The sequence below is a fragment of the Triticum aestivum genome, chromosome 7B (genome assembly GCF_018294505.1).
Source record: "Triticum aestivum cultivar Chinese Spring chromosome 7B, IWGSC CS RefSeq v2.1, whole genome shotgun sequence".
In the NCBI taxonomy this organism is placed as follows: Eukaryota; Viridiplantae; Streptophyta; class Magnoliopsida; order Poales; family Poaceae; genus Triticum; species Triticum aestivum.
In genome coordinates this window covers 477,118,971-477,133,781 of record NC_057813.1, presented here as the reverse complement: position 1 = coordinate 477,133,781, position 14,811 = coordinate 477,118,971, and the positions used below count along the sequence as shown (strand labels likewise).

At 41.9% G+C, this 14,811-nt stretch overlaps 1 protein-coding gene and 1 long non-coding RNA gene across 8 annotated transcripts; one reads left to right on the top strand and one right to left on the bottom strand.

The window, feature by feature from the left end:
• Positions 1 to 1,773: 1,773 nt before the first annotated feature.
• LOC123159170 (uncharacterized) lies at positions 1,774 to 6,518 on the bottom strand. Of its 7 annotated transcripts, none has more exons than XR_006479561.1 (6): positions 5,989 to 6,518; positions 5,667 to 5,865; positions 5,366 to 5,461; positions 3,277 to 4,798; positions 2,891 to 2,975; positions 1,774 to 2,605 (listed from the first exon to the last, which is right to left on the bottom strand). It is a non-coding gene; the product is annotated as an uncharacterized lncRNA (long non-coding RNA). The 7 variants fall into 7 exon arrangements; XR_006479563.1 differs by having other exon boundaries at positions 5,667 to 5,841; XR_006479562.1 differs by lacking the exon at positions 5,366 to 5,461 and having other exon boundaries at positions 3,277 to 4,161; positions 4,710 to 4,798; positions 5,989 to 6,517.
• A 213-nt stretch (positions 6,519 to 6,731) lies between these two features.
• Positions 6,732 to 9,088, top strand: LOC123159169 (probable F-box protein At4g22060). The gene is made up of 2 exons (XM_044576999.1): positions 6,732 to 7,034; positions 7,516 to 9,088. The coding sequence occupies exons 1-2, from the start codon at positions 6,824 to 6,826 to the stop codon at positions 8,754 to 8,756; spliced, it is 1,452 nt and encodes a 483-aa protein (XP_044432934.1). The 5' UTR covers positions 6,732 to 6,823; the 3' UTR covers positions 8,757 to 9,088.
• The last annotated feature ends 5,723 nt before the right edge of the window (positions 9,089 to 14,811 follow it).

Sequence of the window (14,811 nt, the reverse complement as noted above, 5' to 3'; positions counted from 1 at the left end):
TTACTTGTCCGAGATTCGATCGTCGGTATCCCAATACCTCGTTCAATCTCGTTACCGACAACTCATTTTACTCGTTCTGTAATGCATGATCCCGTGACTAACTACTTAGTCACATTGAGCTTATTATGATGATGCATTGCCGAGTGGGCCCAGAGATACCTCTCCGTCATACGGAGTGACAAATCCCAGTCTCGATTCGTGCCAACCCAACAGACACTGTCGGAGATACCTGTAGTGCACCTTTATAGCCACCCAGTTATGTTGTGACGTTTGGTACACCCAAAGCATTCCTACGGTATCCGGGAGTTGCACAATCTCATGGTCTAAGAAAATGATACTTGACATTAGAAAAGCTCTTAGCAAACGAACTATACGATCTTGTGCTATGCTTAGGATTGAGTCTTGTCCATCACATCATTCTCCTAATGATGTGATCCCGTTATCAATGACATCCTATGTCCATGGTCAGGAAACCATGACCATCTGTTGATCAACGAGCTAGTCAACTAGAGGCTCACTAGGGACATGTTGTGGTCTATGTATTCACATATGTATTGCGGTTTCCGGTCAATACAATTATAGCATGAATAATAGACAATTATCATGAATAAGGGAATACAATAATAACCATTTTATTATTGCCTCTAGAGCATATTTCCAACATTAAGCACTATGTCAACTATAGTGTAAACATCATGGCAACTTCTGGGCAATTTTTTTTCGTTGAAACATATCAACATGAGGTCTAGTTTTGAAGATCTCGTCGAGACGGATTTAATGTGAAAGCGGATTTTTAATTCGCTTTTTTGATTAGGAGATAAAACATTTTTAAGCCAAAAACAAAAAAAAATCTGCTAATGTCATCTATTCATACGTGGCAAAATGAGTGATGATGGATGTGTGTAGGCGATATAACACACAGACTACGCCATGTCACCGCATGCATGCATGTAATTTTTTTTTGGATTTTTAGTTTTTAAAATGTTTTATCTCTTAAATGAAAAATCTAATTGAAGATCCATTTTCACCATTAAATTCCTTGTGATGAGATCTTTGAAACTAGATCTCTTATCGATATATTTTGGTGATTTTTTTTAAAGTTGCCATGTCTATTGTACATGAATTGCCATGATATTTACACTAAAGTTGTTATGATATGTTTCAGCTATTTTCTTTTACATTTAAAATTAAATTTTAACATATTATAAAACAGGGAATTAAGAAACTAGACTTGCCATGCATCATAAACTAAAATTGTCATGATACATGCACTTAAAATTGTCATGGTTCATACAAAAAATTATTTTCATAGTTAAAGTACTGGAATTGCCATCATCAAAAAATTAAAATTGTCATGATCTACAAACTAAAATTGCCACATAACAACTTCAGTTTAAGCACTATGGCAACTATAGTGTAAACATCATGGCAACTTCTGGGCAAAAAAAAATCATTGAAATATATCAACATGAGGTCTAGTTTTGAAGATCTCATCGAGACGGATTTAATGGTGAAAGCGGAATTTTAATTCGCTTTTCTAATAAGAGATAAAACATTTTTAAGCCAAGAAACCAAAAAAAAAATCTGCTAATGCCATCTATTCATACGTGGCAAAATGAGTGGTGATGGAGGCGTGTAGGCGATGTGCAAACGCCCACACGTGTGGGCGTTAGTTTTTCCGTTGACTATTGATAACATTAATAGTACTACATGAGATGTATAATGTGAAAATTATATTATTAGAAGCTCGTTTCACGCACGAATTCGACGGTATACTTCGTGTAACTTGCATGATATATATTATTGCTCTAACATTTGGTCAAAATTAGCCTTGAACAACGCATTAGGCCATATATAGATGGATTCGATAGAATTAGGAAATGAAATTATGGGTATAGTTTCGTGACACCCAAACAAGTCAGGGCCGGAATTCGGAAATGAAATCCGTGAAATCCGAGTCAAAAGACAGGAGCCAAACGAGTTGTAAAAGATACTAGTGGTTGGGGCTAGGTGGAACCTTGGCGGTGCGAGGTGGGATAGCGCCCCTTTCATTTTCTTGTTTGGTCCATTCTTGGCACAAGTGTATGCAAGGCTTTTTACAACGTAAAAGATTGACACCGAGCATAATAAAGACTAAAAGCCAAAGAAAAAAGACTACTTCGACGCGCCCCGAGCCGAAGCCGCTTGCCTCGTCGTCGTTGGCGGCAGCGCCAACCCGCGAGAGCTGTCGACATGTGACTTTTTGGCATCGGCATCGTGCTGGTTCAACTCCTTGTCATCCTCAGTCTCAATCTCCTCAAAGAGCTACTCCCGTCGTGCGTGGTTGACGATGGCGCAATGGCTCCGCACCAACGGTAGCATCATCCCGTTCTCATCAAGCCCATCGACAACATGTGGGCACCAGCACCACAACGGAGCTCGGTGGCCCGGTCCCCGGGGGCGGTGAAGTCCGAGGAAACCGCTAGGCTCGTCGTGCAGAATGACGACGAGATGATCGGGTGCCGACAGAGTGGGCACGATAATAGCGCCTGTTGGGTTCACCAATGTGTAGCTGGTCAAGCAAATGTACGTGGCACACATCTCATGCAGAACTCATGTTTGCATCCTGCACAGGTGAAAATTTTCACTGTAAGGCTAGCTTTCATTTGCCGAAAGCAAGACAAACTTGCTTACTTTTGTACTCTGTGCAGTTATTGAGCTACCAAGTGAATATTAACGAGAATATGAAAAGTGTGAGCTACTTGATGAACTCCATATGACACTCATGCTAGTAGTACTTTTATGTTCTTTTGTGAAAGATGGTCATTTCCAGCAAACAACAAACTGGCAGGGTGCTTAAACTACTACAAATAGCATGTGATATCAGTAAAATGTATATTTCGGTGCGTACCTTCTGTGGCAACAGAGCTATGTAAGCAGACAGCACATGGGACAATACGTACAGGTGACTTGTTCAGGTACCTTCAACTCACTCCCTGCGAAGCAAAAATGCCACTAACTATAAGATAGATGATGTTGCCACTTACCAATATAAACATTGGACAATAGCTTAATATGACAGTCTGTTAAAAAATTGCAGCTCTGTAGGTTTCCACTGACTCGGGGAAGATGGTGGACTCAGTATTGAAAATTTGAAATGACAAGAGATATCGAACGTATAAAATAAACAACGATGCTATATATCAACATGCAACTGTCATGTAAACGAAGACATAAGATTTACACATCTCAAACTATTAAGATCTGGTACAAATAAAAAAAGTTCAGAGGATAGACCTGTTGTCTTCCAATTTCGTCTCCAGTTCCTTGTTGTTCTCCCACAAAAGAATGCAATGCAGCCTATGCTCGTTCATGCGCAAACCATTTGCAATTATAGTTCGGTATGAGCAAGTATTCATTGTGGCCAAACATGAAGAAAAGAGAAGTTCATTTAACCAAGAAGACCGAAAGAACATCTATCGTCTCATCAAAAATATTCACGTCATTAAATGGAAGAAATGAGAACAGAAAAGTTCAGTTAACCAAGAAAGAATGCAATGTAAAAGACAGAAAATGGAGCTTGTTTAGTTCCAAAGTAAAGGACAATCATATAGAATAGTGAATAAAATAATCAAAATAACAAATCTCTTGCAAGCAAACCAAATCAAAATCTGCATTGTGCTGCAGCCAGAACCAAAATTAGGTTGGCAAGCTCCTTTAAGTAAAACTGAATTCTATTTGTGTGGTATCTTGACTGCAAGCTATATCTGCTGTTGAACATTATTATTTCAATGCAAACACAGAAAAAAAACTCCAAGTAAAATAATTGTCTTTCTACAACCATCCTTTTCTATCTTCCATCACAATGAGAAAATATCTTGAATCAAAATAACAATGATCTTGAAACAAAATAGATGAAGATGGTGAAATCTAATGCATCGGCCTCCAATGTACTCCCTCCGTTCCAAAATAGTATAAAGTTGAGTCATCTATTTTGGAACGGAGAGAGTAGGTAACAGATATTGGATGCTCTCTCGTTTGATTGCCACACAAAAAACATCAATTAAGAATCCAAAAGTAGTGATCCTTGAAACTTTCCCTAAACCAAAAGGAGAAATCAAGTAGATGCACCTAAAATAGTTACAGGAAAATAGGATTGATATATGAGTTAGCTTGGAGTTCCTACATTTGACAACAAAAGGTTAGAGTGAGCTGAGGGTTTACTTCTGTAAGTAACTGTGCACTGTACATGTTGAGGCATGTGGATATTGAATAATACTGGCCTATATGGGATGTGGGCATTTTTTTAGGCAAGGTCAGCATTAACTCAAGAGTGGCTATGAAACCTCCAGTGCTCATTGCCCTCAGACTGAAGCCATACGAAAATAAATCATGAAGAGCGTATTACTAAATCAAAGTTATATTCCAATTTATTTTAATAAAAGGAAACTCCTTCGCTGATCACATTTTCTTCAATGATGACATATATAAACTCGTTAGGGTGCTCTGTATCATGCAGTTTACAATCATGAGCATCAGTTAAATTGTTCAAATGCTTTGCTAAGCAATCACCAGTCCTGTGAACTATGGATATTTGAGAAAAAGAGATTACTTGTCGAATACTCCTAGAAGGATGGTGAAGGAAGAGAGAACATACATGCGGGATTCAGAGACATGATGATCAAGAAGAAGTGCACGAGAAGAGAGCTGGGTATTGCGGATGAGTATACCTACAGCAAGCAGACACCACGCCATGAGTTGGTCACTCCCCTGGAGCTCAGAGCTCAGAGTTGGACTCTAGTCTCAACCTTGCGACAATCTACAGTAAGCAAAACGGAAACGAGGTGAGCAAACCGTCGAACCGGTGGCAGGCACTAAAAGAATTGAGAAACACTATGCCCATCCATCCATTTAGCGGTGACTGTAAAATATGGTGGGTCTTTGCTGGAAGTAAGCATGTCAGCATCAAAGGAGGCAAGTACTCAAAGTTGCCAATGTAAGAGAGAATTCTTCTTATTTGTCGTGTTCTTCGCTACCGCTATCATCACATCCTCCATAATTTGCATTTTACAAGTTCAGTATATATCCTCATTTTTTAAAGGTTACATTGATCATCTCAAGCTAGCCAATCAACTAAGAACTCTACCATCTCAGGCAGTTCAAAACTAACACCTAAAATTTCAAAAGAATTATCCTTTGCGCACAACAGAAGTGCATTATCTTTATTCGTCGACCAAAAATGACGCAAGGATGCCAAACCAAAAGAAAAAAAATGGCGAACTCAGCTAAGCTAACAGAATAATTGTCCACTTCAAAAAGTACAAAATGTCACTTTGAATCCTAGCAATAATCTGTACATGCTGCTTTTTCACAATGCATAACTTACTGACTGATTGGCTGTCCATTGTTCATAATAATGTGTATATTAAGGGAGTTCTTTGCCATTTCTCTTCTCCTTTCAGATTCATCATATTGTAATTTTCTGGGCAGATAGTAAACAGAAGTATCTGTGAATAAATATGAAATCTAGCACCAAATCGAACATTGCGGGGTTTGCTTATTGTACTATGGAAATAGATAGACTTCAAACTCCATTTAGATAGCCAATGAAGTGTCTCACATATTTATATAAGAAAAAGGACATGAATTCCCAAGTCAGGAAGATCAAATGTGGATGCAGTGATCACCTTGAAGATGGGTGGCTTGAGGGGCTCGGAGCAGATCCACCACACCAGCAACAAGGGCTCGAGAGAAGCAGCGGCAGCTGTCCTCCCCCTCTCCCTCAGCTGTCAGCCCGAGACGGTCAGTAGTTCATGTCTTGCTATCTCTGAATTTAAGTAGGATTAATTCTCCCTTTATGTACTGCAACAACAGGCTTCTTGTAATCTAAAAATCGATGCATTTATTACATTCTAATAAGAAATTCACTGAAATGAGCTGATATATTGTTCTCAATTCGAATCGAATCCAACATACACACAGGAGATGGGGAGGGCACCTTGTACCTACCCAGAAATTTTCAGGGGGGTGCGAGATGGCTGGGATCGAAGATGGAGTAGTAGCTCCAAACCTAGCAGAGAACTTTAAACCGTTGTGGTCGATCTGCTCCTCCACGGGGTCACCGCTGCAGGAATAGTGTAGCGGCGAGGCGTGGCAGTGGTGGCGGCGCTGACTGGAGGAGAGGGAAGGCAGAGGAGGAAGGAGAGGGCAGGCGACTGCGCGCGGGTATGGAGTTGCCTCTCCGTTCGCACCACCCGCACCTCTGCATCTTGCCGCCTCGACCTATGTGCTCCGTCGGCACCTCGATGCCATCCCCTTCCTCCCCTCCTCTGCAACCACCATGGTGACGGGATGGAATGACACCTTGCTGCGAAGACGAAAAGTTTGGAGGAGAAGAGCATCTCAGAAGGGCGCCTTGCCGCCTTCTCCAGTGGCGGCGGCTGCGGTACCGCCGATGGGAACCCTAGCCGCCAGTCGGGGGAAGAAAAGAACGAGACGCGAGGGAGGAAGTTGTGTAGGACGACAGCGTTCTGTTCTCTCTTTTTTATCCCCCCACACAACATGTTTTCTCTTCCTCTACTGTTCTTTTGCCTACGTGGAGACAAGAAAAGGGCGCATATTGCGCGACTGTTAATGAGTTTAATTAATTTAATTGGCCCTGCCTCTTTCCCCAAGGTAGGGGAGAAATTAATTAGTGTTGTTGACCCGTGCGTCTAGGATTTTCGCCTAGCCTTACGCGTCTCCCCCAATCCCCACTCTCAATCGAAGCCAAGGAACCAAAAACAGTGGTTCCGCTCGTCGCCCCCACCCTGCGCCGCCGCAGTCCAGCAACCCCCCACCCCATATGCCCCCGCCATGGCAGCCCTCAACCTACGCCGCCGGCACGATAGTGGCAGCATCCCCCTGCCGCTCCTCCTCACCGGCCGGATTTCACGCATCCCCTTATTCCGATCCCCTTTCTTCCGTTTCAGATGAAGAGAAGACCATTGGAGATACTTCCTCAGCTGCCCCTCCTATCTCCCTCGATGATGAATTTCCGAAGGCCACCGCCATGGGTAAGCATACCGTGATCTGTCGCACAACGATTAGAAAGATCCAATTTTTATGAGCTGTGTGTGGAATTTTGTTGAGGGGGGCAGTTTTTTTTTCCCGCAAAGATGCGATTTTGCTGCCAATCAATCGTACGGATTATATATTATTCTCTTATAAATACGATGAATCTATTGGTTTCGTTCTGTTCAACGGAACCGGGGTGTTGGAGCCAAAAATGTTGATGGAATCCTCCACGGCCATCAGTTAAACTCGCGCTGTGATGTAAGTTTTGTTTTGCTCTTTCAATGGCTTGGTCAATCCCAACGATAGTAGAAATCGGTTTGCCAATTTGAATTGTATTCTTGTTCCTTCGGTACATATACTGTAGGGGGGAAAGGGAAGGGGCCTTGTCCGAGTGGGCAAAGTACACGGGCTTATTTGCTTCGTTATATATATATACATCTACTTACATGTTCTTTTTCGGTGAATTTTTCACAATGACAGGACCTTATGCAAGTGCAGGCTGGTCGGACCTCCCCATAGATCTCCTCATCCGGATACTGCATCTCCTTGAGCTCCCCGAGGCCCTCGCCTTCCATGCTGTCTGCCCATCATGGCGTTCTGCATCTGTGGCTGCAGGTGGTGTCCCACCTCGCCGCACACCGTGGCTTGTGTCCTTGGCGGAGGAGCCTCTTCCGGCAGGGGATCAACAGCGGCCTGTGCGTCGTGGATTATGGGATCCTACTGCCACTTCTGAGCTCCGCAACCTCGTGGATGCTGAGAAAACTTTCCAGGTCAGCTTTCCCTGGGGCCAGGCCGTGGCCTGCTGCGGCGCCTCCCATGGCTGGTTAATCATGGCAAACGAGCTCTCGGATCTCGTCCTCTATAACCCTTTCACCACGGCGTCGCTCTCGCTCCCGCCAATCACCGGTTTTGCATCGTGCATCGAGGGGGTTTACGGAGATGAAGGGAACGTCGTGGGCGATCGTTACAGTTGTTACGAGAGTGACAGTGTCTATGATGTGCGGTCTCTTGGTGGGTTCTTCTATGACAAGGTTGTGTTGTCCGGTTCTCCATCTGCTGGTCCCGCAATTGCTTTGTCCATGCACATGGACGGTAAGCGACTCTCTTTTGCGAGGGTCGGAGATAGTTCTTGGCGACAAGTTTCAGTGATAAGGAGAAGCCTGGATAGCTATGCCGATTGCGTCTACCACCGCGGCAGGTTCTACGTGGTGACAATGGAAGGTAAATTGAAGTCTTGGGGCCTCAGTGGACCGGAGGACAGACCGCGAAAGAAAACGATCATTGCCGAGGGAGATGATTACTTTTTTGAACTTATCACGAGATACCTAGTTTCAACTCCCTGGGGACATCTTCTGCAGATTCGTGTCGTCCTCGACAAGTATCAGGAGCACTACGTCAGGGTTGATGTAGACAGATTGGATCTCAAGAGCAGCCAAATGGTGGGAGTAAGCCCTGCGAAGGCTCTAAGGGGACACGCGGCGTTCCTTGGTCAGAATAGCCGGGGTATATTGTCCGTGGATAAATTCCCCGAGGTAAGGCCAGATTGTATCTACTTCACGACTCCCCGTCTCAGGGGGGACGTCGAGCATCGCCATAACCAATGGAGCGGTGTGAAGGTCTATGATTTGAGAAGTCGGAAGCTGGAGGATGCTTTTCTGTCGGGTGGTGGTCATTATGGAACAATCTGTCCATCGGAGGTCTGGTTCACGCCGAGCCTGTGATCACTTAGCAACCATGTCGGAAGATGTTTCATGCTGCACGCATAACTGGTGCTTTGCTTTGATTGTTTCCTTCTAAATTCTGTTTGCAGTTGCCTGTTCCAAGAACGCGTTGCATAATGTGGAAAGTGTGATTCATGTGTATATAGATTAATGAATAATGAGTTGTGTGTATATAGTAGTAGCTGGCATGCTGGCGATCACAAGTTTGTATGATGTCCTGTCTCAGCACAAGGTTCAATACTGAATATTTGGTTAGGTTTTGATGTGCACCGAGCTAAATATCACTGCCTATGAATAAGAGTCTGATCTTAAGAGAAAAGTTCAATGCTGAAGATTTGTTTTTTCATAAAGATGCATTTTCTCTGTTGGTTTCATTCTGTGCAATGCTTAGCCCTCTTATTCTACCCAAGAAAGAAATAATGGATTTTTTTTCCTGTTCAACCTCATCTTGTGAACATGCTTTGTTTATTATCTACGCCCCAGGATGTAAAGTTATTTCGCTATTTCATCACAGCTTCGAAGTGAAAGAAACAATTGATTTGCTAATTCTCATCAAGATTGGAATTAGCAAAGTCTCATTTAACACCTTGGAACGACCAACCTAATAAAGTCTAGGTGTATGTGCTTACCATTCCAGTCCTGAATTGATCCCTCCATTCCAAAATAAGTGTTGTGGTTTTAGTTCAAATTTGAATTAAAACCATGCACTATGCTCTCAAAGGAATAGAAAATATATGTGCTGCAATCATGCCATTTTCGAGCATCAAACACTTACTTTCTACAAAGATACCAACATAAGTGATGGATTTTATGTTATATTTGCAGCTGGTCTCAGCTGTTGGCACTCTCTTCTTTTTCCCAAATTAAGTTGAAGGTAAATTTCAAAATTAGTGGTCATTTTTTCCTTTAATTTAAATTGGTGTGCGCACACTGTCTTGAGGGAACAAATCAGTTTTCTGTAGCATCATTTCTTTGAGCATTGTATAAAGTTTTAGAAGTTCAATATTTTAAAAATTGTGCTATATACTATATGATCTCTAGTGTATAGAAGATAAAATCCAAACTTTTACATGCTTTTTCCAAGGTCTCGAGCATAGCCATGTCCTATAAACCTCACATCATGAGTTGATTCATCATATGTGTGAATTCAAGCTCTCACATATTAGTGAGCATATTAAGCTCTCGTCCAAATGTACTTAGGCAAAGTCATATAATATGTTTCAGCACTCTCTTGGATTTTTTTTTGATGCGACACTTTCTTGGGAATTTTGTTGGTGGCGTGGTGCCAACTCAAGCTTTATGAACAAAACAGGCAACAATGCTTTGCCTAGAATACCAAATGATTCCCAGCCAAAGTGTGCATTGTTATTTCCATGACTACATAAATGCGCGCCAACCTTTGGAAGAAAATGTTTTTGAATTACAATATTCTTTGAGAGCACTAATTCGGGTTAGTTATGATATAAATTTGAAAATGGGTAGTGATTTTCTGAAAGTTTACTGGAATAAGAATATAGTCTAAAACAACCGGGAGTTGTACAAACTTCTCCACTTTTGCTTTATCTTAAGGCTAAACTTCTCTCCGTAAAGAAGTGCTAATTTTATCAGCTAGGCATTACTCCCCGTTCTAACTGGATTGGTTAGTAAACAAGCTCTGTATTTTTAAACCTTTGTCGGTGATGCCAAAATGACATTTGGATGCACAAATCCAAGAGAAGCTCGCATATCAAAAGTGATGCTAATGATCCCAGGTTGAGAAGAAGTTGCAAATCAAGCAACAATATTAGGAGTTGGGTTAGACGTTTTAGTAGTTTTAAATTATTTTCTATGCTCTGTAAATTCTTTTACTCTATAATATGCAAAATCTGCTCAATGAGATTAGAGCATCTTATATGCAAGCTATGTGTGCCATGGCCTATGTGTTACTTTCATGTGTTCAACCCTTTTCAATTTAATTCTGATTCATGATTCAAGGAAACAACTTTGTATGCTCAAAACTTATTTGATATTGGTTTCTTCGGGGTTCAACCAATCATCTAAGTTTAAAATGGCACAAAACTTATTTAATATTGGGTTTTTTTCGCCAAAAGGGCCAAAAAAATCCACAGAAACATCACACACAAAAATTAAATTAAAGCGTTGCGCTTCAGAGGTTCTGTGAAATACAGCAGCAGCGACACTGAGCCGGGTCTCTATTCAGGTCGCCTGATACATGTGTTTTAAAATAGGACCTGTGCAACAATTACTCCACGAAATAGTACTGTAGAATTGTATTGAATAATTGTTGATGCAATATTGTGCCAGTACAAGAGGTATATATATAATCCAAGCCGCACCTGACCTAGCCCTATTACAAACCGAGTAGGAGTCCTAATCCTATTACAAGTTGTATTCTAACATCCCCCGCAGTGTCAATGGTAGGCTTGACGACGTTGAGACTGAAACGAATGTCTTGAAACGGAGTAGTCGCCAGGCCTTTAGTAAAGATATCAGCGAAGTGAGCAGAAGTAGGCACGTGGAGAACGCGAACTTGACCGAGAGCCACCTTCTCTCGAACAAAATGAATGTCGATCTCAGTATGCTTGGTGCGACGGTGTTGAACCGGATTCCTTGACATGTAGACAGTTGAAATATTATCACAGTAAACAATGGTAGCTTGCTCAATAGGACGGTGCAGCTCCGACAGAAACTGGCGCAACCAAACCGTTTCAGCAACCGCATGAGCCACAGCACGGTACTCAGCTTCAGCGGACGAGCGGGAGACCGTAACCTGCCTTTTTGAAGACCAAGAAACCAAATTGTTACCAAGAAAAACACAAAATCTGGATGTGGACCTACGAGTATCTGGACAACTAGTCCAGTCTGCATCAGAGTAAGCTGTCAAGGAGGTGGGAGAGGATTTGTTGATATGAAGACCTAAGTCTAGTGTGCCTTTGAGATATCGAAGAATATGTTTGACATGATTGTAGTATGGAGTACGAGGATCATGCATGTATAAACAAGCTTGTTGGACAGCAAAAGAAATTTCAGGACGAGTGAGAGTAAGATACTGAAGTGCACCGGTAAGACTACGATAAAGAGAAGGATCGGAGAAAGGATCACCATCGGCAGAGAGTTTGGAACCTGTATCAACAGGGGTACGAGAAGTTTGACAATCAAGCATACCAGCACGAGAAAGAAGATCCAGAGTGTACTGACGTTGAGACAAGAAAAGACCAGAGGAGTCACGGATAACAACAATACCTAAGAAGTGGTGAAGAAGACCTAAATCTGTCATAGAGAATTCGTGGCGAAGAAGAGAGATATGATCTAAAAATTGTTGTGAGGAAGCTGTGAGGATAATATCATCAACATATAAAAGAAGATAAGCAGTGTTGTTGTTGTGATGAAAGGTGAAGAGTGAAATGTCAGAACGGCAAGGGGTAAAACCAATGGTTCGAGCATAGGTAGAAAAACGTTGGAACCAGACATGTGGTGCTTGTTTCAGACCATAAAGAGATTTTTGAAGAAGACAAACATGATTAGGATAGGAGGAATGTTCGAAGCCAAGAGGTTGTTAACAATAGACTGTTTCTTGAAGAGAGCCATGAAGAAAAGCATTTTTGACATCTAGTTGATGAATTGGTCAGGAAGAAGAGATGGCGATGCTAAGGACAGTGCGGATAGTGCTGGGCTTGACAACTGGAGAGAAAGTCTCATCATAATCGATGCCGTGTTGCTGAGAGTAACCACGACATACCCATCGAGCCTTATAACATGCAAGACTCCCATCAGAATTAAATTTATGGCGAAAAACCCATTTACCCGAAACGATTTTTGTATTGGAAGGATAATGAGGACATGACTACCTTGGATACGACCAGAAATATTGCATACATGCAAATTTGTGTGATTTCTAGTGCAAACTATTCAATAATCTATTTATGTTATCCAGAACAAAAATACTTCACACACTTTTGTATTTTGTCTAATTGCACGTGTATGGGACATTTGTACAATCCACATATGAAGATAAGGAAAATGAGAAGTTTAGGTTCTGTTCAAAAAATCCTCTGACGTCATTTTTGAGCCAATAGAAGATAGAGTCCAAGTCTCTCACGTTCTGGATTCAGATTCGGACTGCACAGATATACCTGACTCGAAATGCCAACAACTTTTTCATACGGACTCCGAATTGGGTGATTCTTTTTCATTAGAAAGTAGATTTTGTGCTCTTTCCAACCCATTTGGATTCACCTTCAAATTCATTCGGAGCATTGAGATATCAACGAAACAACCTGACGTTGCAGCAGAATCCGAGTCAAACAACAAGTCCATAGGTGTTGCATCACCTCCACTTGGGCCCATGAGCCTTGTACGACCTAGGGTTAGTTTTAGGCTGCCTTGGGACGTCCTACCACCTCCTTGGCGGCCACCCCTTGCTCCTATATAAATAGATCCATCTAGTACCTTTTTCCTTGGGATTTGTTTAGTTAAAAGTTAGCCATTGCAACTTCATGTACTTCGTTTGTGTCCAACGACCAGACCAATACCGCTTTCGGGTCCCCAACTTTATCAATACTTCATCTATATTTGCAATATTCAGATTGCATTATCATATTCTTGCATGTTCTTTGATTGCGTGCAGGAATAGACCTTCGTGGTCAGGTTGAACGTGCTCCGGCGTGGTCAATAACCTCTCGGAGTTGGTTTAGCGATTGTTAAGCGCAACGTCGTGCACGTTTGTAGTCGGATCATCAAAGTCATCTCCACCAAATCGATAGTTATCATCTCATCTCCACCAAATTGCTCGTATGCTGTCTTGCTGAGTAGCTTGTGAAGATATAGACGATTTGTTGCATGACAAGCTGTCTCAAACGCTTCCGCCCAAAAGTGTTTTGGCGTCTTGTACTCATCAAGCATCGTTATCACCATCTCAATAAAAGTCCGATTCTTCCTCTCAACAACTCCATTTTGTTGAGGCGTGTACATAGCCGAGAACTCATGTGAAATCCCTTCTTCGTCAAGAAAGGTGTCCACATTTGCGTTCTTGAACTCTGTTCCGTTGTCACTGCGAACCTTCTTGATCTTCACTTCAAATTGATTTTGGGCCTTCCTGGTGAAGTTCTTGAAGATCTTTTGGACCTGCGATTTATCATCAAGAAAGAACACCCACGTAAATCTTGAAAAATCATTGACTATGACTAAACCAAATGAATTTCCACCAAGACTTTTGTAGGCATTTGGACCAAAAAGATCCATATGAAGCAGCACGAGCGGTCTTCTCGTGGTCATGATGTTCTTCACGGGGTGGCTTCCTCCAACCTGTTTTCCTGCTTGACACGCACTGCACAATCTATCCTTGTCAAATATAACATCTTTCACTCCAAGGATATGATTACCTTTAATAAGCTTATCAAGATTTCGCATGCCCACATGACCTAACCTTCTATGCCACAACCAACCTTTAAAAGATTTAGCAATTAAGCAAGTTCTAGGTTGAGCCTTTTTAGTGAAATCAACAATGTATAGATCACCTCTACGTATACCGGTAAAGACCATATTATGATTATCTCTTCGAAACACTTGGCAATCTACTTCAGTAAATAGGACATTGAATCCAAAGTCAGCTAGTCTAGATACAGAAAGTAAATTATAGCCAAGAGATTCAACGAGCATAACATTTTGGATGGAGCTGTCATGTGAGATGGCCACCTTACCAAGGCCAACCACCTTACCCTTTGAGTTATCACCAAAAGTGACATACTTTCGAGGGTTGTCATTTTCAGCATGCTCACGAAACATATCCTTGTCTCCGGTCATGTGATCGGTACATCCACTATCAAGAACCCATTCCTTTCCTCCAGCCATGTAGCCACGAAGGTTGGCCATAAGACCAAAGTGTCTCATAGACTCATCGAGATCGAAGTCACTATCATCATCCTCATCATAGTATCCATGTTCAACATCGTCTTGTGATTGATCATCACCTAGAGAGAGTGATTCATTAGATTTATGATCATGACAATGTTCATCCTTTATGAATTATAATGACTTCCGAGATGATGTTACTAAT

Bases quoted from the DNA above. Each gene is read 5' to 3' on its own strand.
- LOC123159169 (XM_044576999.1), top strand. From the start codon at position 6,824: ATGCCCCCGCCATGGCAGCCCTCAACCTACGCCGCCGGCACGATAGTG. The intron at 7,035-7,515 runs GTAAGCATACCG...TCACAATGACAG, and splicing joins TCCGAAGGCCACCGCCATGG to GACCTTATGCAAGTGCAGGC.